The sequence below is a fragment of the Orbicella faveolata genome, unplaced genomic scaffold, assembly GCF_042242905.1.
Source record: "Orbicella faveolata isolate gen_17 unplaced genomic scaffold, um_ofav_v1 contig_46, whole genome shotgun sequence".
Lineage (NCBI taxonomy): Eukaryota > Metazoa > Cnidaria > Anthozoa > Scleractinia > Merulinidae > Orbicella > Orbicella faveolata.
Window position 1 is genome coordinate 443098 of NW_028301576.1, and position 22567 is coordinate 465664.

The window sequence follows — 22567 nt, forward strand, 5'->3', positions numbered from 1 at the left end:
CACTCAAATTACAGTAATTTACTGACAGTATTTAGTGAGGAAGCCATATAAGCCTTAGCTGGTTTTCACACGGTTCCTCTATCCTGGTCGAATTGGAATTTGAAAATGTTGGTTTTTCAGGAGAGAAGAAAACCGGAGAACTCGGAGACTTGACCCTTGGAAAAAGAGCTAAAAAGGCGAGAGTCAACAACAAACTTATCGAACCCAGGCCTCATTGGTGGGAGGCAAGTGATCTCAACATTGCTCCATCCCTGCTCCCCAGAAGGCGGATTTAATCTACAAGCAACGGAGGTTTGAAAAAAAAAAAAGAAAATATATCTAACGAACCCATAACGCAGATTGTACAAACCTCCGCTACTATTATGTGAAAGTGTAAATTTTGCGGTTGCCACTTATGAATCAATAGTCACTTTATGATTAAAAATATAACGATTCATCGGTTTAGAAGGCCAGCACGGTCGTCCTTAGTTCTTTAAAAGTTGTCTGCGAAGACATTTTTTAATGCACGGGACTCCACAGAGACCCGTCTTTAATTAACAAGTAATGAAGGTTAGGTAAAAATAAGAAATAACTGACAAGAACGAAGGTGAAAAACCAGATTGTGCGAACAAATCAGCGTGTTGGGATACATTAGCCATGTGAAGGGGAATTAATCAACATGACACGAGCGTGGGACAAAGAAAAATTCTGAGTCCCCGACAGGAATCGAACCCATGACCTCTCGAACACCGGGCGGGCGCTCTATCCACTGAGCTACGAGAACTCATGGAGAGCGAAGTCATTTAACTGAGTTCATACATGACAGGTGTCCTGCATACTGCTAGGATCAACGCTATCGAAGTCATCGTGAGTAGTGATAAATTAATAAAAATGGTGAATTTTAAGCTCGGTAATGAAATGTGAAGGGGAATTAATCAACATGACACGAGCGTGGGACAAAGAAAAATTCTGAGTCCCCGACAGGAGGTCGTTTTAAGTCTTTACTTTCCACGTCTTCCACTACTACCCCATCTTCTACTCTTCCTTCAACTTCTACTTCTACTCTTCTCTTCTCTGATCTTCTCTTACTCTTACTTTACAATGCATTCACTTTTATGCTAACTGACTCTAGCTACGCTCGGGACTCAAGCACAAGACAATTAAAGTACTCGGACGTAAATCTTAAACGAACGCAGCTGACTTGATAACGCAAGCAGGCTGGGATTAACCAATTAGCAACAGCTAACCTTGGATCTAGTAAGCGGAGTTAGAAGCCAAGGTTGCAAGAACGACACAAACATGTACACATGTAACCGTCGAAACACAAAGTTCTAGAATAAAACGTTTCCCAGCTCAACAGAAGGGGTGTGCAAGAATTGAGTGTTCCACGTATGTGAGTTAATCTTGGCTTGCCAAAACTAACTTTCTTAAAAGCATGATTTCTAAATATTTGGCTCCAAAACAATTGAATGGTTTCAAATGATCAGGTTTTGTTTTCTTGAACTACAGATATAAATACAACTTTGTGTCTTCCATTAGTTGAATCAACAACAAGTTGTATCAATTTTCCTGGTGCGAAAATGCTTTTCTTTTGTAAGAACCGTGTTCTTTAGTTATTCAAATGATCTCGTTTTGTTTCCTTACCACTCAAGTGCAAATATAGCTTTGCATCTTCACATTAGTTGGATCAATAATATGTTGAATCAATGTTATACTTAGTAATTTTCGTTAAAGTAAATGGTTTTCCTATTTACTTTTAACACTCGACTTTGCCTCAGCAGGTTTACGTAGATATTAAATGCACTAATCAGACCATTTTTGTGAAAGAACTAAAATGACAGCCAGCGACAAATGACATTCAATTCTCCACGAAAAGCTATATAATTTGCAAATTATAGAGGCTTGGTTTAAACCGAAGACGAACGCCGACGAAGAAGAAAGAAGAAAGACGGAAGGAAAGAAAATTACAATACCGTAAGTTTTGGTAAGAATTAATCTCAAGGGATACCCGATGTTTACCATGCCAAACAAGTAGAAGAAAGTGGTTCCTTTCTCTTTCGTTACAATGAAAGCTGAAAGCAAAAAAAAAAAAAAAAAAGAAAAGAAAAGAGAAACGTTATCGTCAAGAAAACCATAAGTGAAGGTTTTGAAGGCAAAGAGGAAACTTTATTTGGTAAACACTTGTTTTGTTTGATTTCTCACAGTTTTTCCCGCGGGAAGGTTTTTCTCTTATTAGGGATTCTTGTACCTTTGGACTTCGAGGAGTTTTCCACCTCTTTAATTCAACCTCAGTAGCATCTAATGGAGGAAATATATGATTGCAGACTTTCTCTTCTGTGTTCTCTTCTAATGAGTCAAGTTTCCGCACCGGTCTGTTGATCATTCTTCTCTTGGTATGCAGCCTGAGTGTACGAATTCTTTCATGTTTCCTGTAAAACGTTTTTGTAATGATCTTCCGAACTTCCGTTTTCCTTTGGGAACATTGTCCTCCGGTATGCAAAGCGACATCCTTTTCCTTCAATGGGATTTCTTCCCTAGCCCAGTTGTATCGGACATTAAATTCTGGCCAACGAGCCACTGAGGCTCAAAGGGATGAGAAACCTTTCGCAGTCCAAACGAACTCAAAGCGTTGAGTTAAAAATGACTATTCGTCATTCGTGGTGCAGAATGTACAAGTGAATTTGTAGTGATGGTTCTGATAGTCGGTCGAGGTAGAGCTTTGAAGTTGAAGAAGGATTTCGCACAATGTAAAATAACAAAAGCAAAAATGTTCAGTGTGAAGCCGGAAGCGGTATGCTTGTTGTTTCGAAAGGGCCTGCACACAAACGAGCAGTATAGCAAACCGCTGCTATGATCCCTGGGATATGTTGAGTAACTTAAATCGAACTAACTTTTAACTTCAGCTCATTCGAACGTAGTTATTCAACTTATCGATTTATCAATTATCAATAAGAATTTTGACTACCGCTTAATTTGCCCGGGAACGTTTAAAATATAACAATATCAGCTTCGACCCCCGCGGCAATTTTTAAAACAGAACGAAATGTGGTAAATTATGCAGCGCTGCCTGAGTGCGCCCTTTTTCCATTCAGAGTGCTCAGGTCTCTTGCAATTGATCGACAGCAGATCCTGTCACTAACCCGATTTGGACTTGGTAATCTCGAGTTCAGTTACTTGGTCGCACTCGCCCCAGTAAAAGAATATCTGATAATCAGTGTGTTTTGGATTCAACAGCCGACTCGCTCGTGCGTGGAAGGTGCTTCCAGGCTACGAAGCTATGCAATTGCAAACAATATCAAACTCTGGTTATGAGGGAATTATAAAACGCTCTACAGAATTATCATCTTATTATTTTAAGATAATTTATGCAATTAAAATTCACGCAGAGTTGCACAAACTAAGCACTTATGCGAATAGCAAAGTCATGATGTTGGTGTTCTTGATATTCTTGACTTTTTGTTTCATTTTTAGAAAAAAACAAATGTAGTAAATTATGCGATATAATGTTCGGCGCGCTCTTTTCGTTCCAGAATGTTTGCTTGTTGGCTGCGGTTTCTGCAATGTTGTCTTTTTGCTTAATTGACCTCTAACTGTTTTATCGTCAATTGTTTTATGCTGTAGTCAGTTCAAACACATGTTCTGGCTGTGCTCGTGACCACAACATTCCAATGTCTTCAATGTTCAGACAGACATTATGGATCTAAACCAGATTTATTTGTCAAGTTTGTTTTGTTATTTTCCGTTCGTCGTCTTCGTTTATTGTTCCCAACTTAACCTATAACATGTCCTGGAGGGAAGGGGGGGTACTCCCCAAAGTTTTTGTTGGGGGTTTGACGTCCGAACACTATATTTCAGACCAAAATGTTATTTTCCACACCATATTTCAGACCTGAGCCAAAAATCAATGCCCCATTTCAGACCTCTAAAATTAGTACACAACTCTAACATATGACCACAGCTAACCGGAAATCGTTCTATTTGCATAAAAATTTGAGGAGAGCTACAAACTTGCCCATGTTGATGAGGAGAAAAACACCCAATGCCAAGCCAGAGTGAAAAACATATCCTATTTCAGACCAAGACGGTCAAATCTATGCTCCTTTTCAAACCAAAGCAGCTCAAAAACCATAGCCTTTGGAGCCGCACGTACCTTTATAGCCTGTATAACCCATATATGGGAGTACCCCCTCCCCCGGGAAACATGTCAGCGAGTTTTAACTTCAATTAACGATATTGAGATGACTTTGATATGACTTTATTATCGAGTTTCGCGTGGTTGGTGATCTTTTGTTCTTTGTTGACAAATATGAAATAAAATCGCAATCGTTATTGTTGGCGAAGCAAGACTTTGGAAAGCAGTGGCGAACATTGCAAATAATCCTAGACTGAACTTGTTTAAATTTTGTTGGAGAATAATTCCAAACGAATTTTATCAGAAACGTTCAGTCAGACTTGCTCACAGTACTAAAAGCTCAGGTGAAATTCAACATATAAAATTTTGGCGCTATCTCTCATTTCAGAACAGCAATTAGATTCATGCGGTAAATTCTTATATTAGCATGATTAATGACACATCCATGCAAGTGTCAGGACGCAATTTTCTTGCCCGAGTGATCGCAGTTATAAAAGAAAGCGCGCTAACATAGATTAATCATTCAACTTAATGGCCTTCACTTCACAGCCTCGCTGATCCAAGGTGTTTGAAGTCGCGATCTTCTTATATGTGAGTTTCTAAGTTCTATACTATTCTCAGTGTTATGTGGGTGTTAATGACCTTAAAACCTGCTAGTTTTCTGAACTATCGCGTCAGTTTTTTCGATGATTGCTGATTATCCGATTTAATACATTTGACTTCATCTATAGCGTTTGCGCCCTTGAATCGCTTGAAATCATTCCAATTTGTTCTTCATAATTAATTTTATGATAACTGTACCCGCGCGCGCCATTACTATGAGGATTGTGGCGCTATCATTATCACAATATGTATACCTTTAATCCATGAACCTTACTCGCGAAAATTGCACTTCTATTTTCACCCAAGTCCAGGCTGGCCTGAGAGGGAGAGAGAGGACCATAGAGATTTTCTGCGCGTTCAGGCTGCACAGAGCAGCTAAAGCGTGCAAAATAGTTTCATACGCTTGCCCTAAATGATTCGAGAATCTCGAGCGGGGGTACATTCTATCTTTCTTGATTATCATTTTAATTGGCGACTTGAGTCGTTGAGCCGAGCATAAGAGATTTCTTTCTTCCGACCACTGAGGGCACCATCTCGTCTAAGTGATTAGGTAATTCCCTCGTCCGAATAATTACTGGTTTATGAGTTAAGCAGCCGTTTTTGACAGATTAGTAAACCATTGCTAATTTCACCACCGAATGGGCCAAAATATATTCATAATGTATCATTTCTTTCGCGATAATATCGGTATTCATCTCAGTTTAAGTATAGATTGGCACATAGTTTTCAACCATCTCTAATTCAGTGAGCCACGCCTGGCCGATGTTTGCTGCCGCAATGAGTGAGCCTGAAGCGAGCGAACGAGGCAGCTCTCTAATCGAGAAAAGGACACATTGTAGGGGCCTTGAACACGTTTTTGTGAAACGCAAGGAATTGTGGTAGCGGTAAGATCAAAGGCGCAAGGAATTGTGGTTATGCGGGAATGGCAGAATTAAGGACTTTGGCGCGAAAATTTTCCAGTCGATAGATTATTTTTAAATTTTTACTGCAGTCGGATAATGAGTTACTTGTGTTAGAAATGCAAAAAACAAAAAACAAAAAACTGGGGGCCACCAACTTCGTTTCAGAGATAAAGCGCGTGGAAAACTGCACTGATTTTGAAAAATTAGCGCACGTATTCTTGCGGGCTAAGGGTCAATAGCCCATGAGGCGAAGCCGAATGGGCCATTGAAGAAATATTTTTTTGGGAATAAAATGAAAGAAAGCGTCACGCTCGATTGCGCCAATTTCGCTACTCGAGGCCTATTACTAATAGTCCTTTAGTAGCGTAGCCAATTAAAATGCAGGATTTGCATTAGTCCACTAGTTGGGTGATACTAAAGGGGTTTATAACTAAAAATATCGAAGGTGAGTCAACGGAGGCAAACGATCTTAGTCATATTTAGTAGAAGTGGGTCTGTTGCGTAAATAATTCTAAATGTTACTAACATTTTCACAAAACTTAACTCTTTAAGCGGCATTTGAAACCGTCGCACAGACAAACGAAGAGCTAAAAAGAACAGAATTCGATGGTGCATTTTGCAAAAAATTCAAACTTCTAGTCGATAGATTTTCTTCATTTTTTCGCTAAACGTAAAAAATCGGTAGAGAAAATGATTTACCAAAACAAAAGTAGGGGTCACCGAACGTCCAAGATCGTTAAATCCAGGCAAAGCATAGCAATGGCCATCTGCCCTATCATTGTTTGTTTTATCACTTACTGCCATCGTTGGTCGCAGTGTACGATTTCTGCTGTGATATTTCTATTTTTGACGCTTCTTTTATCGTTCCTGTTTTCCTTTATAAACTTTTCTTTGTAATCTTAGTCTTTTCTGTATTAGGCAGCTCTCTATTAAGATGCGCTGTTTTCCATGTGCTGCTCACCGTGAGTGTTAAAGCTCTCAAAACCAGAAGTGTAGAAGTAAACCAGTTGTAATCACTCGCGAAAAAGGTTCAGCGTTACATTGTGCTATTGATGACGTTTAACTGTGTCAATTTTCACAACAGCAAACAAAATTTTGATTTTTAACCAGGCATCTGTTTTATAGTTTGAAGCAGAGTTCCCTCTCATCAAGTGTGATTTGAGATCTGTTGAAGTTAATATCATTTAAAAAATCACAGATTTTAGTGGTACCGTTTATTTTTTTTTTTCTGCACAACAGTAGTCAACATTTTAGAAATCACACGGGAGAAGAATATACTTCATTCCAATCCTTCGCAAAAATTACGGCTTGCTGTCGTTATTTAAAATCTCGAACTGGAAGTTATTTAGCCGTGACCTAGAACCTTCTGGAATGTTCTATTTCTCATGTAACATTCGAATTTAGAAACCTTGCAACAATGCTATTTAATTCCTTAGAGAAGTTTCTGGAATTCGGGGTGTACTTGTATAAGAGCGTGAGTTTCGTCCATAAGGGAGCAATGAGAAATGTAACGAAGCTTATAGTGCTGATGAGTCCTGTAACCCGAGAAGTTAAATAAACCACTTTGTTACTGTTACCGACGATCAGGAGTTCTGTTTGGGAACAGCCCTGCTCTGCATTGACACTCCTTACATCCTCCCCTTCGGCAGCATTTTGTACCATTTAGATAAACTACTTGTAATGTGGTTAACCTGCGTATACCCCGGGGCCCCGTACACTTGAAAAAATTAGGCGCCACCTTAACCGTCAACTGGAACAGCTAAGCGAACGGCCACATCTTGATGTAAATGTCCTTTATACAGTCTCGTAAGTACTGTTTTTACAGTTCTTTTGTAATACTTTTGTTTATTTTCTTACTCCAGTTTAATAACAGGTACTCTTTGTCGGTACGGGTTTCAAAAGTATTTTTCCCTCAAACGTGTAAGTCACTTTTTAAATTTTTTTTTCGCTAGGAAATCCATCTGTGAACCTTTCTTCCCCTCACTTGCCATCCGCTGTTTATATGTCTTTTTATATTTTATGTGTGAATTCGCCTGTATACATAACAGGTTTGATTTTAGTCAAAATGACAATATTAATTACTAGTAAGCCTCGATATCTTGCCACCTTCAGCTTGTGTTTACAGCCTCCCTTTTCTTTTCGTGAGCGGGAGGAATGCAGAGGCTACTACGCGAAAACAGCGTGGAATCTGGGGTCTAAGTTCTTAGAACTTCTTGGTTTCTTGAGCTTCCTAGTAACTGACACAAGGAAGAGAATATCTCTGAACTTGGACTCGAATTGCCACTCCCTGACAGCTAGAAGATAACATCATGTTAATTGGTTTGTCAATGATTGTTTTTTTCATTTTTTCATTGGCCTGGCCAGCCACGTCTCGCATTAAAATCCGGCCAACATTGGAACTTTTGAAAGAAAAACTGAGTGATAAGAATAAAAGACGTATCACCTTCAACTTTTAAATACGCTTTGAGGTAATAAAACAATTCTGACGGGAATAAAATATTCATTTGATTAGACGTTCATGTTGAACTAACATGTCATCAAGGCAAAGTAAGTCAACATTTAATACAATTCTTATAATAGAACAAACAGGAAGTCTTAAAAATTGCAATGGGTGTGCTGCAGGCTTGTAATATTGTTTTGGATCATTCGTGGCTAATGGAAAGCGATTAGGGCTTGCTTTTTAATTAAGAATTTATTAAGGATGGTTTCACTTCTCAAAGACGAAACTAGGCAACGCGACTGTACTGTCCAATGAAAATTAAATAAACTTGAAGGTCCACGTAGATACAAACGGAGTTTTAACAGCAGTGTCTTCAGAAACCGTCTTCGTTCTCCTCAGGCAGGTGAAGTTAAAATAACTCCCGAACACCGTTGCAGACTTCTTGAGGTTTGTAGCTCTCCACTCACTGAACAAAGCATGACAGATTTTAAGCAAGGACGAACTGTTGATATTTTTGCCTGCTATTGTCGGAGAAATCGCACTCAAACGCTTTTTTCAATGGGGATAACCATGATAACGCTTTTTTAAAATTCTTTCTAAAAGGAAAGTGCAGTCACTGCTACTGGGTACATCGACAGGATAAAATGAAACAAAAACACTCAAACTGCTGGAATCTATTCGTTACAGAAATGCCGATTCCGGTTCTATTAATCAAATCATTACCACAATTTCGTAATTTATAACAATTATCTACCATTTATTTATGTTGAGTGAGTTAAGAACAGTTCACTGCTAGGACCATGCAAGAACTGAGAACGCAAACGTTACGCTCTTTTGTGAGACACTTCTGAACTTTCGAGACCGGTGAAAGAACACGCTCGCGACGCAAAAACACACAGTTTCCGCTAAGCGTGGTCAGTTCTCCAAAGCAACCGCCTTCTATACAAACGATAAATTCAAGAAATGTTTCTGAGGAAAGATAAAACGCGTACTGCCGATTGACTCACGTGCAAACGAAATGATCAGATTTTTGTTCAGTTCTCTGAAATGCATAGAGGCGTTAACCTTGTAGGCGACCTGACAACTGTATATTGTGGGCGTGAACTGTATTGCATTTAAATTCTGTGCACAATGTATTCAAATATGGAAACCATCGACTGGTAGAGTTCTTATTACACTGTATCCATGAAACAGGCTCAGATCTTAACTTTCCTTTCACAGTTTTACAAAACACACTCCTTACCTGATTCATAAAATTCATGTTTCAAGCATTTTAGTCATTTTATGATTAACCTCGTGATTGAATGGTCTAAGAACACATTTTGTCATTTTTCTTTTTTTTCTTTTCACCTATAAGTGAAGCCAAAACATACCATTACTGGTTCGCACACGTTTTTGCGCGCTTCGCTTCGTCAGCTACGTGCAATTACTTCAAGTTTTGACTGGATTGTCAGTTTCCTCAGTAATTGGTCAGAGTGATTGCTTTGGCTTTGGTTTTACGACACTCAATTGAAAACTCTTCTATAATGATGGCTTGCACTTGTTAGGATGCGTGATCCAGCACTAGTTAGATAATGAATTTCAGTTTTGTCTTTATGGTTAACTATCCTATCTCTCTTTATGCCATAAGGAACATAAGGCTTTGACATTCTCTTTCCAACCACTACGGTTTGCTGCGAGGTTTCTGACATTCGCCCATGACTGCCACCCAGCTGTTTTCCTTTCATCTTCAACCATTCTCCTCCATGTTGTTTTGGGTCGACCAGGCCTTCTTTTCCCCTCTGGCCTCCATTCCAGAGCTGTGACGCAATGTTCCTCTTTGTCTTTCCTCACTATATGTCTAATCCAATTCCATCTTCTACGTCTGATTTCATCGCTCGTTCTGTTCACTCCTGTGTTCTCCTAAATTTGTTGGTGGGAGATGGTCTGAGGCCACCTTATTCTTAAAATCCTCTTCATGCACTTGTATTGGAAACCGTCCAGCTTCTTTGCTTCTGTTTTCGTAAGTTTCCAAGCTTCACAGCCATACATCAAAACTGACCTAACAATTGTTTTAAACAATTGTACCTTCGTCTTTCTGCCAATCTAACTGGTGCCCCATATTCTTCGCATCCTATGAAAAGCCTGTCTAGCTTTACTCAGCCTATGTTGTATGTCCTTGGTTGTTCCACCTTCTTTGTCCAGCAGTGCGCCTAAGTACACAAACTCTTTCTTTATGGTTAACATGGCGTTGTAATCTTGTCGCTTCTCGTTCGCAAAGCCAACCTTACCCTACGTAACAAAATCAAAAGACAAACACCGGCTGATTGCGGACTGTCTCAGTGTCGCCTCAGTGTCGCTTGATCCTTTCATCTCACCTCTGAGCAATATCGAGTCAGCCACACTGTTTAAACGGATGTTTATTTAACCCTAATTGTCTTGACCCATTACTAAGTTTAATAGCGGAGCTCCTGCGCGCCGAAGGCGCGCAAGAGGAGCCCCATACCTTAGAAAATTTGGTAACCCATCGATGTCAAAAAGTTTGGTTGTCACGTGACTGTCCGTCCGTCCGTCCGTACGTCCGTACGCCAAGCCCCATACCTTGAAAAATAAGAGTATCACCATTACCGTAGGTACATCTTTGATATTGGACAGCCATGTTATAATTAATTGACAGCTGTCAAAACAAGGAATACGCTGACCAGTTTCACGTGACCATATCGCGGACTCAGGTCAAGAGCTAATTGAGATCGCGTGTTTGTTGGAAGATGACCACTGATCAGGTACTGGGTTTTGATTTGATCGCGGGCTCACACCAGGTTATAACTCTGGGGAAGAGGGAGGGAGTACATGCAAAGGCAAAATTTCGGCGCAAATTAAACCCTTACACTCATAAGGTATGGTTTGTTAAAATATAACTAAAAATATAGTGAAATCACACACTGAACAATCATATGCTCACGATTGATCATTTTTTTGAGTTTCTGACACAGGGGAAAATATGTTCTTTTGTTTATGGTTAAATATTTAATTAGGAGCTCCGCTTTTAGACTTGGCTAAATCTATATATTAGTCATGAATGAAGTTCGACGGTAACGTATAAACCGCGAATCGAAACAAACCTGAACCAAGAGTGGCTAGTAACAGTGTGACAGCAGGACTGAGGCAGATGTGCCAGCAGAGGGGCAGTACTACTTAAGTGTAACTAAATTTAAATTTATCGCTTACACTCATTGATATTCTGATATTAATAAGAAATTTGCTCTTAAATTCATATTTTGATCATTGCTATCTTTGTGTCATCGTAGTAATAACTAATTATTTCTTCAGCTCGACCGTCTGATAGATTTGAAACCTTTTTGGAAAAATCCGAGACCTAAAGCAACATAAAAGTGGTGCTCAATTAAAGTATTCCCCGAAGATATCCAAGTGCTTGAACTTGACGTCGGTCAAGCTGCGCCCGATAGAGTTAAAAACGGCGCACGGGAACAAACCCAAAAATTACTGAGATATTTGTTTCATGGCCAAAACATGCTTCCTTTGTGTTTTTTTTCTAATTAAACAGTTATCATTCATTTGGTTCAAAAGAGGAGGCTTTCGTTATAAAATGTATGGAAAGAAAATTCTGCGCACAAATGTGGTCTCTTCAGCACAGGCTTCTACTACTTACAGGTTGAAATGAAATCGCACAGACAACGCAAACAAAACAGATCAATGAGAAATGAATTAATCCACAAGTAGCATTCCTTGTGGTTATTATTACCGAGAAAGCGTTTTAATATCACCAAGAGACGGTGTATTTCTCACACTAATAGTAGCATACTTGTGACTAATAATAGTATGTGTTTTTAAAATGAGTATTGCATTTTCCTAAATGAAACAAAAAAGCATTTTTGCTGGGAGGCTATAATAAGCAAACAATGAAGTCCTTGAACCCTTAGATCATGCTTAGATCTAAGTAAACCAACTTGACATACAGTACAATTGTTCTAAACTAGTGCTGAATGGCGCTAATAGACTGATACAAGAAACAGAGTATACAAAGAACACTGTTTAGCATTTACCTACGTGCGCAGCTTGAGAACACAAAGCAGAAGTTTCTGAGGTATTGTAAGCTGTTTTAGTTACACTGCCTTAAAAAATGAATTCTCGTCAGATCAGAATTTCTCAAACGATTAAAATTTCCTACCAAATGAACATCTCTCGACTAATACGAGATCTCGACTGGACCAGAACTTCTCGACATCTCAAAAATCCCAGATTTTTACGGCCGGCAGGCCTCGGTTTCACGTACTTCGTCAATAATTCTTGAAAAGTTTACTCTCATCTTTTTAGTAAGAATGACATCTGGGCGTAGTTTTAAACTGGGCATGAAAGCTAATCTTGGCTGATATTGTTTATTACATTGTGGCTTTCTATACATACCAGCGTAGCTGCAAACTTAAGGAGACAACTGTACTTTGTAGGCGGAGTACTTAACTTGGTGACTGGATGAGTCGATAGGAGAACACAGACGAACGGTAATATAGCGGATTAAGACAAAAACGTCAAACTATTTATATTCAAGCACTAAGGGTTCCTAACGCCAAGAGGAATGTAGACTGATAAATACAGAGTTCCGAGCAAAAACAAAAATATAACAAAAACTGCTGAACTCAGTCACGTTCCGCTCGTGCGTCCACTGGCAGTTTTTCAAGACCTAACGCGTGCATTACTTTCTCCGAAACATGGAACATCATCTTTATTTGGTAAACAGATTTGAAAGTATGAGCAGAATTCGGCGCTCATACCAATACTGTGTATAATGGGAATATTTGTCACCAGCAGTGCTTTGAACTATGACTGTTCGATACAATGACAGAGAGTCCCGAAGAGCATCAATCCTACATGGACTTGTTATTAAGCTATCTGTTGAAGATGAAACCAGTTACAACGGTGTGGTTGACAGAATAATGTAAAATATATATTCTAGTACTATCGGTATTACGCGTAGGACATGAATTCCTAAACTGGGCGTCAAAATAATCTAAAAATAACAACAAACAACACGTTCAGTTTATATCAGAACCTAACGATATCGGAATGCAGGCTGCTCTTAAACAAATGCCCTGTGTTACCTAAAGCTGATTAACCCAGCGGTCTTAAAATCAAAGTGATGACTTGATACAAGGCTTTTTTTTACAGCTTTCTACTTCTATAGACTGTGTTTTCACAACCAAAGAACTTTTGGTTTGTCAATAAAAAGGGTATTTGTTTGTTTGAATGTCAATTTTAAAACAGTAATATCTTTGAGACGAAAACTGGTTTTGTATTTTTTTCTTATCAGTGATCGGGTCTTTTGGCCACTTTTGATCGATTTATCCAGTTCGGTTTCAAAAGCGATTTACTTTTTAGCAATAAGAGCTGTTAGCGGGATGGCTGGTAAATATTTAGATACGTATATCTGAACAGATTGAAGGCGTGCGCGAGTCGGTGCCGCTTGGATGGGCAAGCCCGAGTACTTTGAGTGTTTACATGAATGGCGAAGAGACAAGAGCAAGGGTCGCGTGGCCCTTTGGGGGTCTGGGAGACTTGACATGACTTGAGAGCCACTGTATACTTTCTGAATTCTTTATCTTCGCAATACGCCATGATTCCTAAATCTTTAAATAAATTTGTCCAAGTGGCCGCACGGAAGCAGTTTTTATCAAGAGATACACCATCAACAAATAGGTCGTACTTTTGTACTTATTCAGTGTTAGGAGTACACAAAATGCGGGGAGGTAGGGAGGGGGAGGGTAGATGATCTAGCATCCCATCTGAGGGGATGGGAGGGTAGTTTGGACACCGATTCTTAGAACTTGAACGAACTTCACATTTCTTCTAACGAACTGTTAAAAAATATATTACATTATTAAAGGTTACACCATATAATTCGATAGAAGTTCACAAGGTGAAGCATGTATCAAATGTGAAGCATGTTAAACTATGCATATCAACATCCAAAAACACTATTGAAAATAGCAATGAGTAAAAACCAAAAAATAGTTTGGCGCCCTTCATTCTGCCAGCCCGACTGGATTCGTGGCTGGATTTTAGATATTGTCACGCTGTTTTGTACATCCCGCCGACATGGGAGGAGACTTGGCAAGACCGCATTGCTTGCATGAGTGACTCGATTAGTGCTGAACATTATAAAAGGCAAACAAAACATACCCGAGATTCACTGAGCTGGGTGCAAGCAGGGTCACAGTTGACGAAAGTTATGATCCACTCAAATCGTAAGTTCTCTTTGTAAACTTTGAACTATGATACATTTGCTTTCTGTCCGAATTATACAAATCAGATTCCTATACTGTGCAGTGGTCCGATTTTTTTAATCAGTCGCAAGGTTATACCATTTATATATTCTCTTAAAATCTGATCGCAACATGACAAGGAACAATAAAATCTTGCCACGGAGGCAAGCGTGGTGATACTCATTTTATTTACTTAGAGTAATATGATCGAATCCAATTTGCGCACGTCTCTTGTTTATGATCAAGTCAGAGAAATGCATTCAAATTGTTGTCTTGGATATCGTTTGTAATCCTTTACTATAGATTTCGAAGCTTGATCAAGCACATGTACAATGTAATACTGCAAAGCAAGCACTGAAGTATAAATACTAATCGTATAAGTATAGAAATTTACTTGACAGCTGCTCATCTTAATTCCGGACAAAAGTAATTAATATATGGCGATCAAGTCAGATATGTCGGTTGCAAATTTGCGGCAAATGAAGTGCAAGTAATTATTTGGCTGGGCCTGCAAGACAAAGAGACAATTTTAACGAGTGATGTAGCGTAGCTAGAGTGAATTATAGAAGTTATGCCACGCAACACACAAACTCCTCCTTAATAATAACCAATAGAGTAACTGATGAGTTTTGTTATTATTTATTTCCTCGAAGATATTAGCTTTTTAGCTACCTGTAAATTCGAGTCAAAATAAAGTTATGTATGTATGTCTGTCTGTATGTATGTATGTATTACTGAACATATCTTATGTTAATTTCTTTGTTATATTTTTCTTTTTGTATTTTCCAGTTTTCTCCCTCATCATGACTGCACTACACGCTCTCGTTGTTTCGTTGTTGATTGTTCTCGGTGCCGCTGAAGAAACGGTAAGACTTTTTTGTCCACAGAATTTTTAAATCAAAAAGGACGAAAATTTGAGTAAGAAGTATTGTCGACATCTGACAAAAATGCGAGGTTCAATATCAATGATATACATGTAATATCGATCTTATCGCACATTCATTATGCCATCGATATTTGTTCAGTTTGGAAAACAAAGCGACAAAACAGATTATGCTCACGATACCGAAAAAAAAAAAAAACTTACTGTAATCTTTCTTCGCGGGAAAGCAAATTTACCAGAGATAAATTTTTACAAAAAGATAAGCGACATTAGTAAAAGACGTCCTCAAACTACCTCATATATGATATTAATATTCGACTGATACTTCTTTTTTTTTCACTTGGATTCCATGACAAAATAACCAGTTTAGATTTATTATAAGTGACCACGTTTTGCTTTTATTTTTCTTTTTAAACTTCCTCCGAACAGAGCTAAACTACCTCAAACTACCTCATATATGATTATAGTATTCGACTGATACTTCCTGCTTTCTTTTTCACTTTAATTCCATGACGAAAGAACCAGTTTAGATTTATTATAAGTGACAACGTTTTGCTTTATTTTTCTTTTTAAACCTCCTCCGAACCAAGCTAAACTACCTCAAACTACCTCATATATGATTATAATATTCGAGTGATAAGTCGTGTTCCTTCTTTTTTCACTTGAGTTCCATGACAAAATAACCAGTTTAGATTTACTATAAGTGAACACGTTTTGCTTTTATTTTCTTTTTTAAATCTCCCCCGAACCGAGTTGTTATAGGAAGGAATTCTTAGATTTCATGCTACGCAAAAGAACTAGGCACCATTCATGTTACTTTTAATTTATTACATAGAAATTGAAATTGTTTTTCCTTTCTTAAAATTGAATTTCACAGCAAGTATCAAGGCAAGCGTTTGCAAACTGGAGAGCACTACGGGGATTTGGAAGGAATTCAGGTACAGTAAACGTAACCGATAAATCAAATAAAAAAAAACACTACAGAAGAACTTGAGCAGTTTTCTTGCAGAAGCCGTTGAATATTTCCTGTTTAATTTGTTGTGATAAGAGTACTAAATGTACGAAACTTTATGCTCAATAGACCACTTTCCATATATTAAAACTCAGCTTGATAGCGGCCTAGAGGACACAAACAAAAGAAATGAATAAACATGGTAATTCAATCTCCTTTGTTTGTTTCCTCTAAGCCTCATTGCCAAGCTGAATTTGAATATCGAAAACGGTCTATTCACATATGCTTAAGGCTCTAGTTATGTTGTTTTGATATATATACTACTGTAGTTATGCAACGCTTCTGAGTGGTATACCATGGTATATCCTCCGAGTTACTTGTATTTTCTCGGTATAAACACCAGCAGCCTTCAGGCGAATGTTTATATCGAGAAAATACACGTGACAAGTGGTACATTCCATGGTATACCACGAGAGAGCGTTGCGTCACTATTTATACCATGCCATCGAAAATACAACACAATCAATGCGACATACGCGCGGCGCATGATGGCAAGATTGGATGTGATATCGTCGATTATATAATGACCCAAATTATTCTCGCATTTTGATTGGTTCTAGCCTATGATCTATTAGAGGACAGACGCACGATTGACGTTATCAGTAACAGATCACAGATGACGTCAAAATGTGGTAAGAACAAAAACGTGGCACACGTGGCGATAGCCGAGTGTGTCACTGATGTTCTTACGTCTTCTGCGGATCTGTTACTGAACAGACGCACGGCAACATGGAATCTATTTGTTTTATATTATAACGATTCAAACTACTACAGATATAGCTTTTTTATTTTTATTTCACCATAAGATTCTGAAATAAAACTCAAACTCGCTTCTCGTGGAATTAAGACTTACAGCGAAAACTACAAAATCTACAAATCTTAACTGAGAAAATGCTGGAAAAGTCAAATCAGTGTTTGTTATCAGAGTAGCCCTGTGAGCCAAAAAGCTTGGACGTTGCCTTGAATATTGCAGGGGTGAAAAAATACGCTCGGAAAACTTACGGTTGTGGTCAACCTGGAGGCTATTTGATTCGAGGTTTTCAAAGAAAGGAGCGTCAATATATTAGTGACGGAGGAAATTTGTGTCCTCAGTGGTTGCTGATTCTCAAATCAGTTTGAAATAGTGTCGGAGACACCTTTCAGCTGCGATGCGGTTGGCCGTGAGCTGTAGTGAGCTACACTTTGCTTGTGGCTGTGCCCTGAAACGGACTGGAACATTCGCATCGGAAGGCAAGGTTATGTGTTTAATTTAACTGATTTTAAGAAGTGATGCTTTGATGTTTCATTCCTGACATCAATCAGTGTGTCAACAGTTGTTTTGAGACTGAGAAAAGTTGAAATTTTTAAATAAATTAATCTCATAAACATTTTGTGTACTGGGTTTGTTAAATTCGAGATAAAGCAATGGTTCTTGGCTTACCAAGACCAATTTTGTGCTTTGAGACTGCTCGAGTATTTTTCTCTGAGTCATTTTCTAAAAAAGAAACGGCTTTATCTTTCTCCTTCCTGCTTCTCGTACCTGTTCAATGCCTCGACAAGACTTTTTTGTACCTTATCTTTTGCCCAGTCACGTAAAATATTATCTAACTTCTCAAAACTTTCCACCATTTTAAAACACAGAGGGGAAAACTTTGTAATAATGATGTCAATCGTGCGTCTGTCCTCTAATAGATCATAGGCGAGAGCCAATCAAAATGCGAGCATAACTTGGGTTATTATATAATTGTTAAATATACAACGGCTTTCCTGTATTCTGACTGGCTGTATTTTGTATGGCATGGCATAAATACTGATATGCATATATGAAGCTTGTTCCGCGAACGCTTGTTCATTAACACTAACGCCGTCCAATCAAAACCACCGAACAAAACACTGCATGCTTGAATTTAAGTCTTAACTAATTACTATTCGAATCGGCCGTTTCATTTAGTTAGTTATCGTTCAGCAGTCGCAGAGTTCGGACTAAAAGCAGTACGTTTAGTCGCTGCGTTTTCGTTTTCGATTTTTGTAATAATTGCAGAATTTCGTATCGTCGAAACAAAGCTGTTTAATATCGATTTAAGCTTAATGGCACAATTCAGCCAAAAGAATACCAGTCAACGTAACTAAATTAGTACTAAGATGGATACTTTTTGTTTTCTGCCAACGGAGTCACAACATTTTGCTCAGCGTAGCCTCATGTTATGTTTATTCATAACATAAAATTGCTCTTACCAACAGTCCAAAATGCACCACCTCAAATGTGCGTAAAAGCTGTTGACATTGGATTTGTGATGGATAGACGTCTCAGAAGTGATGGTTCCGGCACAGACTGGAATGACGTCATGTACTTTGTCAAGAATATAATTGACAGCAAATTTGAAATCTCTCACGACATGACGCACGTTGGGGCCATTTCGTTCGACGAAACTTCAGCAGAGGTACTTCTCGACTTTTCGCAAGGCAACAGTTTAGATGCCGTAAAGCAACAGATGGAAACCTGGCGCCCTGGTGCTGAAGCTACTACAGGTGGTCCCGTTGAAATAGACAACGCTCTACAACTTGCACTTGATCTTTTCACCGACGGCGCTGGAGCGAGAGGATATGACGAGGTTAGGTTATGAGTATTTATCATTATCACTGATTATTATCATTATCACTGATCATTACCATTGCCATTACCATTGCCATTGCCATTACCATTACCATTACCATTACCATTGCCATGACCATTGCATTACCATTACCATTGCCATTACCATTGCATTGCCATTGCCATTACCATTACCATTACCATTGCCATTACCACTGCATTGGCTTTGCCATTACCATTGCCATTGCATTGCCATTGCATTGCCATTGCCATTACCATTACCATTGCCACTGTCATTACCATTGCATTGCCAATGCCATTACCATTGCCATTGCCATTGTATTACCATTGCCACTGCCATTAGCATTAGCATTGTCATTTTCATTGCCATTTCCAAAGCCATTGCCACTGCCATTACCATTGCATTGCCATTGCCATAACCATTGCCATTACCATTGTCATTATCATTGCCATTACCATTACCATTGCCATTGCCATTTCCATTGCCATTGCCATTACCATTGCCACTGCATTACCATTGCCATTGCCAATGCCATTGCCATTGGATTGCCATTACCATTACCATTGCCATTTCCATTGCTTTTGCCATTTTCATTGCCATTACCATTGCCATGGCCACTGCATTACCATTGCCACTGCCATTGCCATTGCCATTTCCATTGCCATTACCATTACCATTGCCAATGCCATTGCCATTGCATTTCCATTACCATGGCCATTACCATTGCCATTGCCATTGCCAATGCCATTGCCATTGCATTGCCATTACTATTGCCATTGCATTGCCATTGCCATCGTCATCATTACTGATGAATGTGAATTATTATTATTATTATAGCACAATGGTGCACATCTGCAACAATCTAGGCAATTCTCTTAAAACCGATTTCTACTTTTAAATTTTACCTGAAAAACAAATTAATTACTGACTTTTAAATAGCACGTCGCGATGGCATGTCACTACATTTTAGTATTTGTTGTATGATGAATTTTCTATTATTATTGTTTAAAGTTTATCGCATTTTTCTCCGTTTAATTGAATTGTAAACCACTTCTTTTAACTTGATTAGTTTAGCTCTTTTGTATTGTCACTGAAAAGTCCCATCAGGGGACTGTCAATAAACTATTGTATTGTATCACTATTATACTATCCTCATTACTTTTTATTTTTTATTTTTTTTACTTTGAATTTTTTTCCAGGAATAACAGTTTGTTAAAATATAAATACGGAATAAATACAGAATGTTCACAGAACGAAACAATGTGCTACGAAATATTAAACTCCTAAGAGCTGAGAGACACTCTGCCAAAATTCTACCGTTCATCCGGTAAAATAATTCAACAATTGAAGAAAAGGAATTCGACACACTCTGTTTATTAACAATTCCGCAAGTCTACGCTGCGAAAATTAATTTTGGAGTAAATATGAGCTAAAAGCTAAAAAAAGAAATTACATGCTCCAATCAAACTCACTTCCATCGTTGCTAAAGAATAAAGTTAAAATCTAAAATGCAAAAACCAGTGTTATTATTAATATTAGTTTCAATATTATTATTATTAGGGAGCCATTATGTAAACACTGTTGAAATAGGTTTTAATAGTTTATTTCTTTTACTTATTTTTACCTTGTATATACCATTTCTATTATTATTATTATTATTATTATTATTTTTATTAAGTAATTGTTGAAAACAAAAGATCTGCTGTTGATCTGCTAGCAGAGCAGTCAAACATGCATGCCTAGAATTCTTGTAAATATACTGACATCGAAGACCGCATGTCTCGATTGTCGGTTCGGTGCAACATCATGTTAGCTGATAACGTCTTGGAATATGTATACTACAACAAATAAAACATAATTGTTAGATTCGGTTGGCATAGTCATAATCCAAGTATGCTAATTTGATAATATGATAATCCAAGAAAGTGAAGAATGATCATCGCAGTAAATTTTCCAATTTAAGTAACAGGAAAGAAGAAGCCTGAAAAAAATCAGGGCTTCAACGAGATTCGAATCCCGTTGAATCCCGTTGAGGCCCTGATTTTTTTCAGGCTTCTTCTTTCCAGTTGCTTAAATTGGAAAATTTACTGTCATGATCATTCTTCACTTTCATCTACAACCGCAGTTCTATATGAATTATTTCATATATACTTCACATGATAATCCAAGTCCTACCATTGATAAACAATTATTGGATGAGGTTTCTGTGATATCCAGAATAATCAAGGTCGAGGTAGGGGTTATCAACGGAAGACAAAGGCTGAGGCTGATAACCCTTACCGAGATCTAGACCTTGATTATTCTGGAAATCACAAAAACCGATTCTAATAAATGTTTTATTATACATTGAACGGAAAAAATGGAAGTCATGTTTTTGATTATACAGAAGCAGAGAGGTCTGTATCAAAACAAGGTCAACTCCAGCCTCGCTGCCATCCAAAGGCCAGGTCACTGAGCAGACAACTGTAAAATGGTCTATTGGGGACACTGTAAATAAATAAACAAATCTTGCAAATAGGGTATAAACTATTAAGAATACCAACTGGCGGGAGGCTGACCAGTTGGCCATTTGTGGACAACGCGGTCGAGGAGTTGAACTTGGGACTACTGAGAACAAATCCAGCGGTAGGGAAGAGGATCTGAACCAGCGACCTCCAGATTTCAAATCCAGCACCCTAAACTACTCGGCCACGCTGCCTTATCCTTTAGATAGCAACCGTTATACACAAGAATCTTATTGTGTGATTTTTGAAACATTAAAAAGGCTTATTTTCTGGATCGCAGGTACTGGTGTTAATGACAGACGGACGTTACGACATTACAATTCCAAGCAAACTTGTGAGTGATCTTAGGAAGAAAAACGTCAACGTCATCGTGGTCGGCATTGGTCTCGCCGATCCAGTACAGCTTTGGATGATTTCCAACAACCCGGATACCGTGCTAAACATGGTGGACCCGAAAGACATTGAGTCTGTAGCCGAGAACGTTAAAATGCTCGCTTGTGCTAACCCTACCCCTAAAGCGTAAGGTAAAAATCGCTTGCACTGAGTCTGAGACATCTGCCATGGCGAAACCTGATTGCGTTCTTAATTTGAAAACTTATGAAGGACACAAGTAAATCTAATAGGAATAATTAAAAAGTAAGCATAACAAGTTAGGCGCCAGAAGAAGTTCTTGTTGCTGTTTTAGGCGTAAGGTAGCCAAAGATCTTTGTCACAAATAGAGGTCATAATGATTTATGCTTGATTTTTACACTAATGAAAAATTAATAAATCACGTCTTGGCAGTTCAACAGGCGTCTTTTCTTTCGATCGATATTAAAGAATTGGTTCATGCTTAGCGTGCGCATATATGGATGCACGCAGGACGTTTGGAGAGCACGAAAGAAGCGTAAGAGTTGCTTCAACCTTCCGTATATATCCACATACATTGGTATCACATGAGTAATATCCCCCCATTCACGCAAAGATACCCCGCACTGCCTGTCAGTCAATTTTCAGATATCGTAAATGGCCGCTTATAACCCCTCCCGCCTATAAGCCCCTCCCATAGTCTAAAATGAAATGAATTCGATTTATTTTTTAATTAAAAACCAGTATATGAAAAGCGTACTTTGATCATCACTAATGTAGCTTATTTTGAAACGGTTTCTCACCCGGTTATAAACCTCTCCATTTATGCGCCCATTCAAAACCCCCATTGCAATGCTGTATATGGGGCAGTTTAGGGTATTCAACAATTCAAGCTAGAAATGGTCTGATATTT

At 38.4% G+C, this 22567-nt stretch overlaps 1 protein-coding gene across 6 annotated transcripts; it reads left to right on the forward strand.

The window, feature by feature from the left end:
• Nucleotides 1-35: 35 nt before the first annotated feature.
• LOC110051737 (collagen alpha-5(VI) chain-like) lies at nt 36-22094 on the forward strand. Of its 6 annotated transcripts, none has more exons than XM_020757808.2 (5): nt 36-291; nt 15103-15179; nt 16074-16134; nt 18429-18799; nt 21587-22094. In XM_020757808.2, exons 2-5 carry the CDS (start codon nt 15117-15119, stop codon nt 21827-21829), a joined length of 738 nt encoding a protein of 245 aa, XP_020613467.1. In that variant the 5' UTR covers nt 36-291; nt 15103-15116; the 3' UTR covers nt 21830-22094. The 6 variants fall into 6 exon arrangements, with proteins under 6 accessions (XP_020613467.1, XP_020613465.1, XP_020613464.1 ...); XM_020757806.2 differs by lacking the exon at nt 36-291 and adding an exon at nt 1700-1963; XM_020757805.2 differs by lacking the exon at nt 36-291 and adding an exon at nt 1700-1953.
• Nucleotides 22095-22567: the final 473 nt, after the last annotated feature.

Bases quoted from the DNA above. Each gene is read 5' to 3' on its own strand.
- LOC110051737 (XM_020757803.1), top strand. From the start codon at position 14,181: ATGAGTGACTCGATTAGTGCTGAACATTATAAAAGGCAAACAAAACAT. The intron at 14,296-15,102 runs GTAAGTTCTCTT...TGTATTTTCCAG, and splicing joins AGTTATGATCCACTCAAATC to TTTTCTCCCTCATCATGACT. The intron at 16,135-18,428 runs GTACAGTAAACG...TCTTACCAACAG, and splicing joins GGGATTTGGAAGGAATTCAG to TCCAAAATGCACCACCTCAA.